The following is a 17,605-nucleotide window of genomic DNA, read 5'->3' on the forward strand; positions in this document are numbered from 1 at the left end:
CTCGTCACCAAACACAATGGTTCTTTTAGAATGTGTGGTGATTACAGATGCTTAAACGCTCATATTGTCATGGAAAATTACCCAATGCTGAACATAAACGATTTCACCCATACGTTATTGGGTGCCACAATCTTCAATTTGATTGACGGTAAACAACAGTTCGAGTTCTGCTTTGCATACCTGGATGACATTCTCATTTTAAGCAAGTCGACTGAGGACCACAAAGATCATGTATCCCAGGTCTTCCAGAACTTGAACTCCAACAGTGTCAAAGTCAACAAAGATAAATTCTAATTGTGTCAGTCTTCTGTGACATTTTTGAGTTACACCGTCTCCACGGACGGAATACAGCCTCCCAAATCCCGCGTGCAGGCTATCATGTCATTGCCACCCCTGGCTACGTACAAAGAACTCTGACATTTCCTGGGAACTAACAATTACTACCGCCGACATCTACCTTCTGCCGCTGCCGTGCAGGCCCAGCTGATGGACTCGCTGTCCGGCAAACAGACTTTGGGCCTTAAGCCAGTCTGTTGGACTGAACCTCTGCTAGAGGACTTAAGGGCTCTAAAGACAGTGTTAGCTCATACCGTTGTATTCGCCCACCCCGATCCGTCTGCCGAATTGTTCATCACTACACAGGCCAGTGACATTGCGGATGGGGCAGTATTACAGCAATGCAAAGGTGACACAGTTTCACCCCTTCATTTCTCCTCTAAAAAACTGTCTGCAGCACAGAAGAAATATTCTGCTTTTGCTAGAGAACTTCTGGCGATCTCTGAAGCCATCAAACACTCGCCCTGACATCGAGGGCCGTTCTTTCTTCATCCTTACTGACCATAAACCACTGGCAGATGCCATCTGCAACCCTCCCGAGGACCCACCCCCATGGCGTTTCTACCACTTCGACCTGGTCTCTGAATTTACTATGGACGTACGCTACATCAAAGGCACGGAAGACATCCCTGCTGATTTCTTTTCGCGGATCAATACTGTCTCGTGCATCATCGATTTATCTGACCTCACCACTCTCCAGGCCTCTGACAAGGAATCTCAAGCTCTCCTCACGGATCCTCAGACATCGATTGTGTTTACCAAAGCCAAGTTCCTTGTCGTTCCGGATGAAGCATGGTGCAACTCTTCTACCAGCACTCTGCAGGTGTGGCTCCCTCCCACATTGTGCCGACAAGCCTTCAACGCCTTACGTAACCTCGCCCACCCTGGCATTCACGCCACCATACGCCTCATCACTGAGTGTTTTGTTTGGAAAAATGTTAAGCAGTACTGTCAAACCTGAGCACACAGTTGTATTTCCTGCCAATGCAACTAAAATTGAGTGCCACACCTCTCCCCCCCTTGGCAAGTTTGACATTCTGCAAGGACGTTTCCGTCATGTACATATCGACCTTATCGGCCCTCTGCCACTGTCAGAGAGCCACAGATATATCCTCTCCACAATCACCCACATGTCTCGTTGGGTGGAAGCTGTTCCTTTACCCAACATCACAGCAGAAACCGTGCCCAAGGGATTTGTCTCATTATGGATTGCTAGGATCGGTTGCCTGTCCACCATCACCACTGACCAGTGGCGACAGTTGGAGTCTGCACTTTTCACGATTCTATGTACCCTTTGCAGTATCAAAAAAATTCATACAACAGCCTACCACCCACAAAGCAACGGTTTAGTGGAACGATGGCACTGCATTATATGATCACACAAAACTGGAGACTAATGAGACTGTTCATACACATAACACAAGGAACAGAAAACAACTGCAGTGCATTCCACATAGACTTAAGAGTTTTGACAAAGGACCCAAATACTCTAGAAATACAAGCAATGCCCAGGGAATTACGAGACCTCAAAACTGAGAAAATGTTCCCCCACAGTTCTAAAAAAGTTTCTGATACAAGGAGAATTTTATAGTGTAGCTGACTACATTAGCAAACAGTGATCAAAAGTTCATCCTGTGAGTGATAAATCTCACACATCATAAAAAGACCTAGCAACAGATATCAGTGATAAAGAAATTAACTATAATTAGGAACCACTGATGTAAAATATAAGCTAAATATATCTCATAAAATTATTATTTTTTGTATGTATCATGTATCATAAGTCAGTTTGTACTGTGTAATATTGTGAATATACTGCATCATAAGTAATTGTGTACAATGTAAAATATATATATATATATATGTGTGTGTGTGTGTGTGTGTGTGTGTATATATATATATATATATATATATTGTGAAAGCTCCTATGTATATTTAATATGTTATTTCATATTATCCAGACTGTAAGCCTAATGACCTGTCCTATGTTACAAGTACGTATCTGTACAAAAGGTAATTTATGGGACCAATTAAAATCACAATCACAGTCACAACCTAATCTGTTTTAAAGCAGAACCATAGCTGTCTATATGATGTCTATTTCTTTCAGTTGTTCTTTAGACCACTGTGTTGCTTGGCTGATTACTGTTGGAGGACAGTCAGAAAATGCACCACCACTCTTGAACATAGAACTTCATGCTCTTTACACAACACTTCACTTCATGCAGTCATATCTAAGTCCCTTACTGTCTCATACCGTTAATTAAACAATCCATTGTGGCATATTCAATTATATTCCAGTTTTAATCAATAAGAAAGTCTATTAGTTGTACTCAATAACTTCCTGACAGTGTTGGACTCCCTTAGATCAAAGCAAATCCCATTTAATCCTTTCTATAGGTGCCAATAATTCTCTCCCACTAAGCTGGATTCTAATTCCATGTGCTCTAAAGTGCCCATCACTGTTTCTGTTTGAAGTGTGTCAAGTGAGTGTAATAAGTACCCTGTAATTGTCATTCCTTAAACATTTTTAATGTTATTTCTTTGACTTTCCTGGTGATTTGGTGTCATCTCGTGGAATCAGGTGTACTGCCAGTGGTCTGCGTCTTTCCAACACAATATTTCAACATCATAACACCTGATGATGATGCTGAGATATGACATCAAAATATTGTTTTGGGAAGACGCAGACCAGCTTCAGTACACCTGATTCCGTGAGATGTTTTAATGTTCTTCAACCTCTCTATGTATCAGCCTTCTTGCAAACTTCTCAGAAACAATCTGTAAAGATTGCTTCAGTATTATCATGTACACAAGACACAACAAGAATCTCTAAACATTCACATATGGGCACATTATGCATTAACTGCTTTAATAAATTTTAAATATGTGACAAAGTGGGAAATAAAGTCATGTTCTTATGGTCAAGCCACTGCACTGGGAAGTCAGAAGTAATGGCAGGTGCATATGGATAATTTGGTGTTCATAGAGCTAAATATCTTTTGTGCTTGTAATTAAACCACAGTAGACTTGTATAATGACTTCTTGCTCTGTCATGCAGCAGGGTGAAATTTCAGTCCCTAGTTTCTTTTTCAGGACACAGGCGATGAGAGAAAAATTCGCCGGGACCGCATCTCATGGGCATTGTGTGTCCCATCCACATGCTCTGCAACAGAAGTCCAGGTGGCAATGGGTGCTGTGCTCCGTGAGGTGGGGCCCCCTCTTGGTGCCAGCCTGGAGGTTGTGCTGGACCGTGACAGCTGCACATCCCAACTTGAGCAGCCCACTCTGCGTCCAGCACACATCACTTTCATGTATGTCCCAAACCAGCTACACACAAATAGTGCTACAAGTGTGGGGGAAGAGAGACAGAGAGAGAGGGGGGGGAGAGGGAGAGAGAGAGAGAGAGAGAGAGAGAGAGAGAGAGAGAGAGAGAGAGAGAGAGAGAGAGAGAGACAGACAGACAGACAGAGAAATGAAGAGAGAGAGAGAGAGAAAGATAAATATGTTCCCAGCTTCATAGCAAGGTTCTGTTAGTGTGGTTGGACTGAACCAGTGGTAGACAGCACAAATTCTGAAAAAGCTAGAAATTTTTGTTCTTTCTAACAATTTTGGTAAACATTTTTGGAAACAGTGATCAATAGAGTATTATATTTTAACTGTGATCAAGACAACTTTAGTTAAAATTTGTTACTTCTGTTTCCTGGAAAAATGAGGGACTGTTTTGATGTATGACAGATTATGTATCTATGTCCTGGGTTGAATCCCAATTCTCAGGCTACATGCGGACATTGGCTTCCATCATTTCTCCTCTTTTTCTCATCTGAATCAACAGTACTTCGCTCTCAGTGGACTCACCACAAACACCTTTCTAAAACAGCTACATTTACAACACACTGCTCACTCTTTACAGAGTAAATAAAGGGGCCCACCATAAGGGAACTGTTTATTATTTAAATTGCCCCCTAGGATGAACACCTAGGGGACTTCCCAGCTAATAAATCCAAGATTTTCACCAAGTGTAATGTTCCACTAACTTTTGTAAATTATATAAAACCAAGGTTAATGTTAACTTCCCATTATATGAAGGACATTAGATGTGTGATGCTAGCTCAGTCTACAAACAATTTGAAGAAAGGATCAACAGTGACTGTGTTGAGGAAATTCATTGTTCAGTGAAATGATTTACTAATACTATACAAAACTCACATCATAATAGCCAGACAGGGATGTCTGTTTTTCTTGAATAAGAACTCAAGGCATTTTAACCAGTAATCTTCCTCATCTGTTTGCACTATAGGTCAGAGATCAGATTAGTTTGGGAGGTTCTCAATCTAATAAAACTTATCATATAATTATTGCTCCATTCTTGTTCTGGTCATGGCGGCTACATACATTCCAATATTAAGCAGTACCATTGCCATTGTGGAACTACGGTAATATTACAAATGGAGCCAGAGTCCATGATAATTATAGCATTACCAGCTTATTATGCACTCCTCACTGAACACCATTCCCAAATGTTAATATGATGCAAATATGTCCTGTGCCGTACTTCCACGATTACCACCTGTGTATGAAAAATTCTTTATCTAAATGGGCTGACACTAATCATACCCATTCAGACTGGAATTATGCCAAGTGAGTTCAACAGAGATTTTGTTAATTATCAGTTATGTAAATGGCAAGTTCAATACACTAACTGAGGCAGTTTTACTGATGAACCGGTATAAGCTATGAGTGGCACAGTGAAAGTCTTCTGAAAAACTCATGTCCATTAGTGTGAAACACATTAGTGCCAAATCTTTCACTCACTTCACTTGTGGAAGAGTCTTAAGAATTCTCGGTTCACTACAATTTCAGCAGCTCTCATGGAGTAAGCTTGTATCTATGTATTGTGGGATTTTTTGATGATGTGACTCAACAACAAAGTTTGCAACATAATGAGTGGTAATGCTAACTAATCGATCATAGCAGGTAAATGTTTATTTTGAGATCTGCAATGAGATTTTTTTTTTTTTTTCACCATCTGAAACACTATATGTAACCTTCTTTGGAATCTAATTTGATAATAAGTTAATAGTGGATTGACAATATGAATTAGGATAGATTACTGCTCACCAAATAGAAGGGGCATTTATTAGCAGACAGAAACATTTGATAGTAGACTGTTAGATTTTGAGGTGTCAGACAAATTCCTCCATCAGACCAAAAAACTTGCACATACACGATTCATACATACATGTCCACTGTCATTTCTGGGTATGGTGGCCCCACTGTGGTGAGTAATGATTTTGGCTGTTGTGAGTAGTGGGGGTACAGAAGACATAAGGGCTGGGGAGGGTAAAGGATAGCAGGGTGGGGATGGGGTGAAGATTCTGTAGTGCTGCCTGTAGGAGTGTGCGGGAGCATAGGGACAGGATGGGATTGCAGTGCTGGTGAGAGAAGGGACAGAAGCAGATGAAGGGGAAAAGAACTTTGCAGGTGAGCCAGTGGGACAGAAAGTGTGTAAAAGTCTCATATGAGAGCAGGGAAGGAGGTACAGATAGAGGCAAGTGGAGTACAGGCTATACTGAAAGCCGAGATGAGGAAATTCACATGAACAAAGGATAATTCCACCTGTGCAGTTCATGAAAGCTTATGTTGATGGGAAGGATACAGATGGCACAGGCTGTGGTCCATCTTCCTCTTGGCTATTTTGCTGGTGGCCATTCAAGGGGGACAGATACTTGTTTAGTTACATGCCCATGTAGATTGCCACAGAGTGGTTGCATCTAAGTTGATAGTATTGTAGCCTACAATACAAATGGATACTAAACAGTTGACTTGTCTATTGAAAAAAACACAAGAAGGCACAAAATACAATAACAGGGAAGTGACAACAACCACAAGCGATACTAAATCAGTAGCAATATCCTAGCCCAGGGTAGCATTGCATAACCATAACATAACCAACAGTGAAGTCCAAACAGTGTAGCGTCTCAATATCTTGTGTGTGTCCTGGCAGGATGATAGTGAACAGTATGACAAAGAATGATGATTCCTCAGATAGTCTGAGAATATACATTTATTGCAGCATCTCCATGCAAACATCAAGTCCCACATAAGACAGTAATAACAGAAATGATCATTCTTGATCAGAGGTAAGTATAATTCCAAGTCCAAAGAAATATTGGTGGTGTTGACTCGGTTGAAGCTCCAACAGATGGTATGCAACAAGCAGCCAGCATAAGTGGCCTAGAGCAGAGCTGCAACTGCAACTGCCTGCTGGAGGATGCATCATGGCTTACGTACACTGCAGGGGAGGAATGTCCTTGGGCTCTTGATGACTACACGAGCTGCAGATGCAAGTTGGTCCATTTGATAGTTGCACTGATGTAGTTTCTCTAAGTACTGTCTACAACTGATGATGGTTGTTGCTGGTGGCACCTGCTAGCATTAATCCTGTAAGCAGAATGTTTATAATCTGCATCACATCCAAAAATGTGACATATTTGATAGGCACTAAACAGTCCTCGCCAAGGGCTAGCAAGCTGCAAGCAGGCATCATGCCAGAAGCAAGAGTGACCAACTATGTGGGGGACTAGCCTTGCGTACTTTACAGATAGACTACATGACTGCTTTCAAAAGTGGTCCTGCCTTTGTTGGGGTAGGAAATGCCTTTCACAGGTCAGGAGTAGCCAGTAGTGGAAGGGTGTATGGGACAGGTCTTGCAACTTCAAAGGCTGCTTTATCGTCTGACCCATTTAAACCCTTCCCACCAACGCTAGCTTTCCTGAATTGCACAGATGAGACTTCTGTATGCAACAATCCTTCATCTTTGTAACCTCCTGACCCCTAATCTTTGTTGGTCCCTCTCCTCAATACGCCTCAAACTGCATTGCCCTCCCTGACCCCACTCCAATCTCACACATGGGTTGTATCCTTTCCTGCACATCTGCATTTCTCTCTTCTATATACATGGGTATAGCCAAAATCCACCAAAAACTTTTGAGAAAGTTAAATTTCCCAAACTGAATAATTAACATGGTTACCTGATATTGTTAGTATTAACAAACCAACAAGTCATTCTAGTGAAAGTAGGCATTTTTGGGAATCAGAAAAATGGTACTGAATTTTGGAAATAACACTATTTAAGATTGAACATTCTGTAGCACAAACATTTTGATTGTGAATAACTTTTGAAATATGAAATTTTTGGTAAAAGTAAGACATTTGTTGAGAAGAGGAGAATGAAGGCTTCTAAATGAGCTATGTTGCTTTAGAAACAAACATCTATATTCTCACTGAAAATTTCATCTCCACATAGTTTGGATACATAGTAATTCATGTATTTCTTTACATAAAATATTTCCATAATAACAGAATGTACTACTATTATCAGTGGTCTGAAAACTATACAGTGAATAATAAATATAAATCAGAAATGAGAAATTAGTATTTTATGAAATTATTGCATATGCACCATTAACAAAACAAGATCAAATAAAGGGAAAGAAATATATTAAGGTCAGGAGCTGTAGAAGAACAGTTATGATTGTCCACCTTGTTCTACTATAACCTGAAGGCATTCCTTCATGACATTTCAAATGACCTTTCAAAATAAGCAGCTCTTGCTTTGGAGTAAGAGCATACTAATCAAAAGTGAAACTGAGCCAAGCATAACTGAACAAGCCTGTGACTGGTTTACAGCAACTGATTTAAGTCTTTACCACACAAAGAATTGTAATGTACACATTCAAACAAATAAAATGGCCTGCTGATAGCCTGTAATGAGCATATCATAAAAGAAAATTATGTGTGTAAATTACCTTATGGTCCAGCTGGATGACAAACTGAAATGGTGTCATAACATGGACAAGCTAATTCAGAGGCTCTCAGTGAGTTAACTTGAAGACAAGGGTGCTGAATTTCTTTGAACATTCTCTCTCTCTCTCTCTCTCTCTCTCTCTTATCTTCTGAAATTATCAATTTGTAGCAATGCAATTAAAGTAAAGAAAGTATTCACTCAGAAAATACTATGTAAAGCAGGTAGCTGAACATCTTGCGAAGGCCTCATCTGGCTTCTTGGCATTCTTGCTTCCACTTTCAGTATGTTTATTCCTCAATGATTCAAGCATGGCTCTGAGCACTATGGGACTTAACATCTGAGGTCATCAGTCCCCTAGAACTTAGAACTACTTAAACCTAACTAACCTAAGGACGCCACACACATCTATGCCTTGAACCTGTGACCATAGCGGTCGCACAGTTCCAGACTGAAGTGCCTAGAACTGCTCGGCCACACCGGCTGGCATTCCTTAATGGTATTTGTTGCTAATAACAGAAGTTGGTTTCCAATTAATTTTGATATACACAACTACAGTAAAAAATACAAGAGCAGTTTTCTTTCTTTAAGGTTCAAAATTATATTTTTAATTCTCTTATTGAGGTCTTCAACCTGCTCTCATTACTCATAAAGCAAGGAGTTGAAAATCCCTACAAATTCAAAAGCAAAATTAAATTTGTTCATATCAGCTGCTCTTTTTATAAATTATCTAGATTCAAAAGTTGAAAATTCTTCTTTTTCCTGACAAGTTCTGGTAATAATTTGAAACAGGCCTATATTCTTACAGGGTACATTTGTTGTGTGATAAATATCAGTGTGTAAAAGTTGAATTATATTAATGGTATGGTATAAATAGTAGCTACTTAATGTACACTATGTGATAAAAAGTATCCAGACAACCCCAAAAACATACGTTTTTCATATCTGGTGCATTGTGCTGCCACCTATTGCCAGGTACTCCATATCAATGACCTTAGTAGGCATTAAACATTGTGAGAGAGCAGAATGGGGTGCTCTGCGGAACTCACGGACTTTGAATGTGGTCAGGTGATTGGGTGTCACTTGTGTCATATGTCTGTATGTGAGATTTCCACACTCCTAAACATCCCTAGGTCCACTGTTTCCAATGTGATAGTGAAGTGCAAACTTGAAGGGACATGTACAGCACAAAAGTGTACAGGCTGACCTCATCTGTTGACTGACAGAGACCGCCAACAGTTGAAGAGGATTGTAATGTGTAATAGGAAGACTATCACACAGGAACTCCAAACTGCATCAGGATCCACTGCAAGTACTATGACAGTTAGTCGGGAGGTGAGGCAATTTGGATTTCATGGTTGAGTGGCTGCTCATAAGCCACACATCATGCCGGTAAATGTCAAACGACATCTCACTTGGTGTAAGGAGGCCAGTAAATGCCAAACGACATCTTGCTTGGTGTAAAGAGTGTAAACATTGGATGATTGAACAGTGGAAAAATGTTGTTTGGTGTGATGAATCACAGTACACAATGTGGCGATCTGATGGCTGGGCGTGGGTATGGCGAATGCCCAGTAATGTCATCTGCCAGAGTGTGTAGTGCCAACAGTAAAATTCAGAGACAGTGGTGTTAGGGTGTGGTCATGTTTTTCAAGGATGTGGCTTGCACCTCCTGATGTTTTGCATGACACTGTCACAGCATAGGCCTACATTAATGTTTTAAGCACCTTCTTGCTTCCCACTGTTGAAGAGCAATTCGGGTATGGCGATTGGATCTTTCAACACAATCGAGCACCTGTTCATAATGCCGTGGCAGAGTGGTTACATGACAATAACACCCCGGTCTGTAATGGACTGGTCTGCACAGAGTCCTGACCCGAATCCTATAGAATACCTTTGGGATGTATTCGAACACTGACTTTGTGCCAGGCCTCACCAACCAACAATGATACCTCGCCTTAGTGCAGCACTGCGTGAAGAATGGGCTGCCTTTCCCCAAGAAACCTTCCAGCACTTGATTGAATGTATGCCTGAGACAGTGGAAGCTGTCATCAAGGCTAAGGGTGGGCCAACACCATATTGAATTCCAGCATTACCGATGGAGGGTGCCATGAAATTGTAAGTCATTTTCAGCCAGGTTTCCAGATACTTTTGATCACATAGTGTAACTGAGTAGTTAGCAGCTTTTTTAGAGCAGCATAAAGCAGCAGCTTTCCTTCTAATTTTAAAATGAAACATTTAGCCAGAGTAGGTGAAAATAGATTATTGAACTTAAAAAAGTTATTTACTACTGCTATTTGTAACAGCTGCTTGTCTTTGTTATTTATACATTGACCATTAAATCTTTCCTTCATAATGGGAGTTATAAAACCTCTTGAAAGAATATGAATTATGTAAGATGTTTATTTTCAGTTTATGTAATTATAAGGAAAGTATCAACAATTCTACTGACAAAAATGAATGTAATGGTAATTTCTATATTCACTTGTTCCACATTACTGACATTTATACTTTATGGTGGAATCTACAAAGAAAATTTAAGTCCCAAATCTTTATTATGCCCCTTAGAGTTTCCATGAACCAAAAAATGTTTAGCAATAAATTTCTAATTTTGCTACTCATTAAGATATCTACCCTATTTTAGTGTCTAACAACAACAATCAATTTTTTTAACAGGTGTTTTATGGGAGCTCTAATTCTACTGGTTTTATACTGTTCATACTATCATATGCGCTCAAACATGAATCAAAATTCCTTGCAGTCTACAAAAAATTTAGGTATGTCCTAATATATTTTAGAGTGTCATAAAAGATGTTAAATTTCCCTTACTTTTTTAATGCCAGCAACTCAACAAAAAGAAGATTAAATAATTTAAAGAATTAATATACAGTAATAGAAATAAGTTCTCTAGATAAAGTGTTGCTTTTTTTCTATTTTGTTCTCTTTTGCTTTATGTGTATCATCTAACAAGCTTAATTCCAGCTTGAGAAACAATAAACTCTCTTTAAATGCAAGTATTTACTTCAGTACATCAGTATGAAAAAAGCCAAACATCAGTCAGATGGTGGATAAGTCTTATTATTAACAGCAAATATATAGAAACAGCAGTGTCATAAGTAATGATACATTGAAACATTAACCACCAATTCCAGTGATTAGTTATTCTCAGTGGCAACAAATATTCCACTTCCAAATTTAAAAAAAATGCATCTGCATTATATTTACTCCAACAGACACTGATCATTCCATAGACAATGACTAGTTTAAAAAAAATACTACCAATGAATTAGGTGACTAAGATATGGTACCAAGTTCTTCTGGTTGTAAAGGTGTTTTATATAAGAGTATTAATATCACATGCTGCATTTCTGTGACAATTCTTGAGCTATTTTGGCAAACAGTCAATGATTCAAAGCCAATAATCTGGAAGACTTAAATATTTCATCATGACAACCATATAATAAAACAGAACGAAGAAATTCACTTTTAATTACAAATCTGTTTCAGTTCTTCCAGTCTTGTAAACACTTTTTGTGAAAATAGTCTAAAGTGGAGTGATGACTTATTTTGAATGGAATAATCTTAGTATCACAGTGTTTGGTGCTTGGCCAGCACCTGTTCTTGACCCACCTAAATGATTTCCCTTGGACTTTGGTGCACTCTTCAAAGACTGTGATGTTTGGTGATAAGACAAGTACACTGATAAAGGACTGAAGCACATCCCTACCTGATACAGCCAATGTAATAATGGAACAAGCTAACAACTGGTCCACAGCAAACAGCTTAACCATTGCAAAGATTCATATTTCCAGTTCCAACCAAATAAAAATATCTTAAAGGTACAAGAAATATAAATCAATGGACACACTCTGGATGAGATGTGTGAAACTGAGTGTGATGACACAGCATTTATGACATTGGGCTCTCTCATTTTGGAGGATGCCAGTTCAAATACCCATCAGGACATCCAGATTTATGTTTTCTTTGTTTTCCCTCAATTTTTTGTGGCAAATATTAGGGTGGTTCATCTTAGAAAGATGCAGCCAATTTCTTACCTCCAGTGTCTGCCTCTATAAATGAGTGATTATCATACTTGACTATCTGGGGTACCCAAGTTCAACTGCCAGCACTGCTATGGATTTTTCCATGATGGTAAGCATGGAATTGGATTTTTCCATGGTGGTAAGCCGGGAATGGGATGAACTCAGCTTCGTGAAGCCAACTAGTTACTCATACTTGATGCCTCCATTATAAAGCAATCACTTAACTCACTTGAAGACTCAGTTAATAACAAGTGTTAATGTGGGCAATTTGCAACCAAATACTGGAAGTTAAATAAAAATGATTTTTTATGTTCACATTTTATTACATTTCTGGAGACAAAAAATCTCCTCTGCAGGAATCAACAGGGGTACCAAAAACAACAATTGTGTAAAATTCTCTTCCTTCATGAGACCCAGAAAGAAGTAGATACAGGTCCCCAGGTAGATGCTGTGTTCCTAGACTTTTAGGAGGTGTTCGATACAGTTCTGCATTGTCACTTAGTGAACAAAATAAGAGCATACAGAATATCAGACCAATGGTGTGATTGAATGGAAGAGTTCTTAGCAAACATAACATGGCATGTCATTCTCAATAGAGAGAGGTCTTCACACATAAAAGTAACTTCAGATATACCCCAAGGGAGTATTACTTTTCACAATGTAAATAGATGATCTAGTAGAAAGTCGGTAGTTCCATGAGATTTTTTGCAGATGATGCTGTTGTATACAGAGAAGTTGCAATGCTACAATATTGTAGCAAAATTCAAAAAGACATTCAGAGGATCACTGCTTGGTGCAGGGAGTGACAATTGATGTATCAACATAAACAAATTGCACATACATAAACAGAAAGACTCTTTATTGTTTCAGTATACAATTGCAGAACAGTCAGTGGAAGCAATTACTTCCACAAAATATCTAGTAGTATGCATATGGAGTGATGTAAAGTGGAACAACCATGTAAAATTAATTGCTGGTAACGCAGATAAGAGTGAGATTCATTGGAAGTATTTGCAGCAAATGAAGTCCATAAACAATATTGCTCATCACTCCAGGATCTGCACCAAATAGGTTTGGAAGAGGAAAAGATCCAAAGATGAGCACAACAATTCATTACAGGTTCATTAGTAAGTGCAAAAGCATCACAGAGATGCACAGCCAACACAGTGGCATATGCTGCAAGAGAGGCATTCTATATCATGGTGTGCCTTACTGTTAAAATTCTGAGACCATGTGTTCCTATAAGAGTTAGTCAGTATTTTGCTTCCCTGTATGTACAACTTGCAAAACGACCTTGAAGATGAAATTAGAGAGATTCAAGCCCGAACAGAGGCTTACTGGCAATCGTCCTTTCTGCAAACTATCTGGACTGGAACAGGAAAAGGAGGAAGTGACAGTGGTACACAAAGTACCCTCTGCAATGCACCATAAGGTGGCTTGTGGAGTATAGATGAAGCTGCAGAGTTTCTATGTACACTTTGCATCCTGATGTAGTGTTCAAAGTGGAGTTATGTGTGTTCTGCTGCAAAAGTGTGTAACTGGTTGCTGATAAATATCTGATAATAAGAGGTAAATTCTGCTTAAGTGTAATATTTGACATTAAAAAATATTGGTATTGCCAATATGTAGTTGATATTCTTCTGTGTAAAGCTACATAACTGCTTTCTTTGGGGTGCTAGATGAAAACAGCAACTGAGTAGTGTAAGGGGAATTGCTGTGGCTTTTTTGAAAGTAACTGTTTCTTTCCTTGTGAATATGATGGGACTTCAAAAAGTAAGTTACACATTATTATGGTAGGCTGAGTAACTTTTATTGAATGTTGCACTAAACTTCAAACTGATGCAGATCAATGATGCTATTTTTCAACATAGTTCCAAAGTCTCTGTAAGAAATGGTCAGAATGTTCTAACAACCATACATTTCCTCAATGACAGAAATCCACTCTTTGGTCACAGAGCTATTTTAAAATCATTGTGTGAAAATCATCATTGTTGAAAACTCTCTTTCTCCCAGACATTATCACATCTTGTCAAAAAGGTGGAAATCACATGGTGCTAGATCCGGGCTTAGCCAGCATTTCGCTGCTTCCCTGTATGTACATTGCATTTGGTCCATATACTGCCAGAATTTCATGGTGAATCTGTGCGCAATTTAGACGTTTTACCCAAAAGAATTTGTAATGTTCCAAGTACATCAACTTTAGAGTTTGTTTCCAGCTGCTGCACAATTTCAATTACACAGTGTGATACACTTGTTATCCATACTGCAGCAGAACTGTAGGAAACCCAGAACACATACACTCCTCTGATAATGCACCACTCATGTTGCAAAATATTCTTAACACAGTATGACATGTGTGACTAACTTTCTGAAGTCTCTACATATGTACATATATAAATTCATCTAGAGTTAGCTCCTACTACTATCAATGTGAGTAGATTAGCACCAGTCAAATTCATTGTTGGTATGCTTTTCAGAGGTTAGTTGCAGTGGCTTCTTCTGCCTGTTAATGGAAAACTGACACATTCAGCATCACTGAAGCATGTCTTTCATAATGGGAGTAACATTAACTTGATATGTGAATGACTGAACAAGAATAGCAACCATGGGTACACTTCAAGTTGCAATGTTCAAATAACTACATTCACAGAAATGATTTTAGAATTGTGCATACTACTTTACTCTAGAGCATGTTACAACACACACTTGCACTACTGTCACATGCATTCTTGTCAGTAGCAGACAATACAGTATTATCAGTGTGACAATTCAGCATTTCCAATTTGACAAGAGCTATATCACATTGAGGCACAAGCTTGCAGGTTCTATTGTGGTCATTCCCACTCTATACAAAATATTCTTATTTTTCAGTTTGTCAAACTAAGCACTTTCTGGATGTAGCTGTATTAATTCATATATAAATATTTAGGACAACAGGAAATAAAATGTGTTAGATAAGCACTTTTACCTGCTGTTACATACAAATGTCTGGACTCAATCTGTAGGGCATTGTGGTGATATATGTGTCTATGGACAATGCATGTCCCATTGAGATTTCTTTTATAACTCCATGGATTTGCTATTGTGACTTTGTATTGTTATCCATCTGAGAACTAAGAGCTTTTGCGTTTGTTATTTTTTAATGTCTTTATTTCTGTTTCTTGAGTATCATCATTGGCATTATAAGAACAAGAGTTTAACTGTCCACATGAATTAACTATGTAAATCAACTTCTTCAGAACATTCATGTGTTCTAGAAATCACTGCACAGGCGTACTTCATCTGTGAAATGCAGGGATACATCTGATCGAATACTGTTGTGTGATTGCTTTCTTATTTTTGAGAGAGAATGAACTAGTATTAGAGAAATAAAAACAAACAAACAAAGATAATTACTTCCATGATTCATTGTGGATCCACAATGGAGAGATGCTTGCTTATATATGAAACTTTGTATTGGAAAAATAACTGCAAACATTTTGCATCTTTAGAAGTCATTGCCTGTGGTTCCAAGTATTTGTGTTGTTCATCTGTTATTATTTGAAAACACAGATTATACACAATATTAACATAACCTATAATATTGATTTACTGAATCCTTGAAATAATGTAGACATGTCAAAAGCTATGAAGTAAATAGGGCAATCCTCTCAATTCCATGTGATGGCGTATTATTAAACATGTCACTAAGAGTTAGCACTGGCAATCTGTTGAAGGCCTGCACTGTTACTGAGGACATACAGTATGAATTACAAATAATGAAGTTTCTAAAGAAATTACAAAGAAATAACAGTATTCAATACACATGGATGTAGTTTACCATTAATAGTAATCTAAGATAACAAGTGTGTTAACCATACTTCAAAATTCCAATAACATTTATTTATTTATTTATTTATTTCCTTCAGGTACCAAAGAACAACTGATATTTGCCTTTTCAATTTTTCAAAATATCCAGCGCCTCACAGAAAAAAATGGTAAAGTGAGAGGACTTGACAGCTTTCACTTTGTGCGTTTCTTATTTATCATTGCGGTGATTGCTGGTCATCGAATGCTTATTTCGTATGGGCATCCAGTATATAATGGTGAAGACTTGGACAAGGTAGGATTATGGAATACGTAAGTCAAATCTGTACAAGGGAAACCAATTATTTAAAGGGATATTTGGAGAGAGGGAATAAGGGGGAGGTACTGCACAATATAAAAAAAACACAATATCCTTGTGGGGGCACACTTTAGCTGATGGTTACTGGGTACATTGTAGTTTAATATCTCATATAGTATTATTTATTCATTTGTTTTTTGGTGGTGAGATTAGACACATTAATTTATGCACAATAAATCAATCATACCTGTACATGGCTGTTATCAAACTGTTTCAATTTGTCTTTTTGCTTTTAACATTTAATGTTACATGCATGGGCATTGTCAACCAAGTATATTTTTTTCAAAATTACAAATTACAAATTTTTCACTATATAATACAATTAAGTAATTTAAGTTGTAGGATAGTATTTCATCCCATAGAGAAAAATTGGTTTATGTGCAATTTATTACTATACTTATTTCTAGGACAGGATTGTTTTTTACATTATTATTTGTGTTACACCCAAGTTATACAGGCATTTTTAGATCGGCCATTGCTTGAATTGCTTTTTAAAAGTATCTCCAGTCGCCATCTTAATATAAGATAGTGGCTTTTTGCTGTTAAATTTAATCTTCTGTTAACCATATGAAAATTTGTATAATTCCTTGTGTCATATTTGTGAATTTCCATGTTTCTGTTTGTGACCTTAGTGCTTTCTTTCACTAGCATAATGGTTTCTAGCATATATGGAGTGTGTGTGTGTGTGTGTGTGTGTGTGTGTGTGTGTGTGTGTGTGTGTGTGTGTGTGTGTGTGTGTGTGTGCGTATGTGGGGGGAGGGGGGACCGGGGCTTGGGGTGCTCAGTGACAAGGTTAATAGAGCCCTCTAGCATACATGTGGCATAAATATTGAGAATAGTGAATCTAATTAATATGCTTTTATGAGATGTTTTGTATAGACTGGACTTTTTTCACCAGTTGCAACATTTTGTCTGTTTGGTCCACTTAGTTTAAAGGGAACAATATTTATAATATGTATTTTTTCTATGCTTAGTTTTAAATTGTCTCTTTCAAAGTGAGCTTTTGCCATTTCAATAAAGTTTTGAATCTCTTCGGTTATGCCAGCCTCACTGTCTGTACAACAGACACCAGATGTGTCATTGGCATACACAGTGATCAAATGTTTATCATCTGCAGAACATGGGAAATTGTTTACATAATATTTTAGTAGGAATGGATCTAAAATGGTGCCCTGAGGGACACCAAAATGTATAGTGTTTTATTCTTGACTGTGTCCCATCCAGTACTGCTCCATTATCATATACAAGTTTGGT

The 17,605-nt window shown here is 38.2% G+C and overlaps 1 protein-coding gene across 1 annotated transcript in view; it reads left to right on the top strand.

Moving 5' to 3' along the window:
* The window catches only part of LOC126457782 (nose resistant to fluoxetine protein 6-like), a 185,605-nt gene that overhangs the window by 92,826 nt on the left and 75,174 nt on the right, over positions 1-17,605 (top strand). The window contains exons 4-6 of the mRNA XM_050094368.1: positions 3,433-3,650; positions 10,820-10,920; positions 16,095-16,288. Of these exons, the coding sequence (XP_049950325.1) occupies positions 3,433-3,650; positions 10,820-10,920; positions 16,095-16,288 (513 nt within the window). The remainder of the gene's footprint in view (positions 1-3,432; positions 3,651-10,819; positions 10,921-16,094; positions 16,289-17,605) is intronic.

This window comes from Schistocerca serialis, chromosome 2 (assembly GCF_023864345.2).
Source record: "Schistocerca serialis cubense isolate TAMUIC-IGC-003099 chromosome 2, iqSchSeri2.2, whole genome shotgun sequence".
Lineage (NCBI taxonomy): Eukaryota > Metazoa > Arthropoda > Insecta > Orthoptera > Acrididae > Schistocerca > Schistocerca serialis.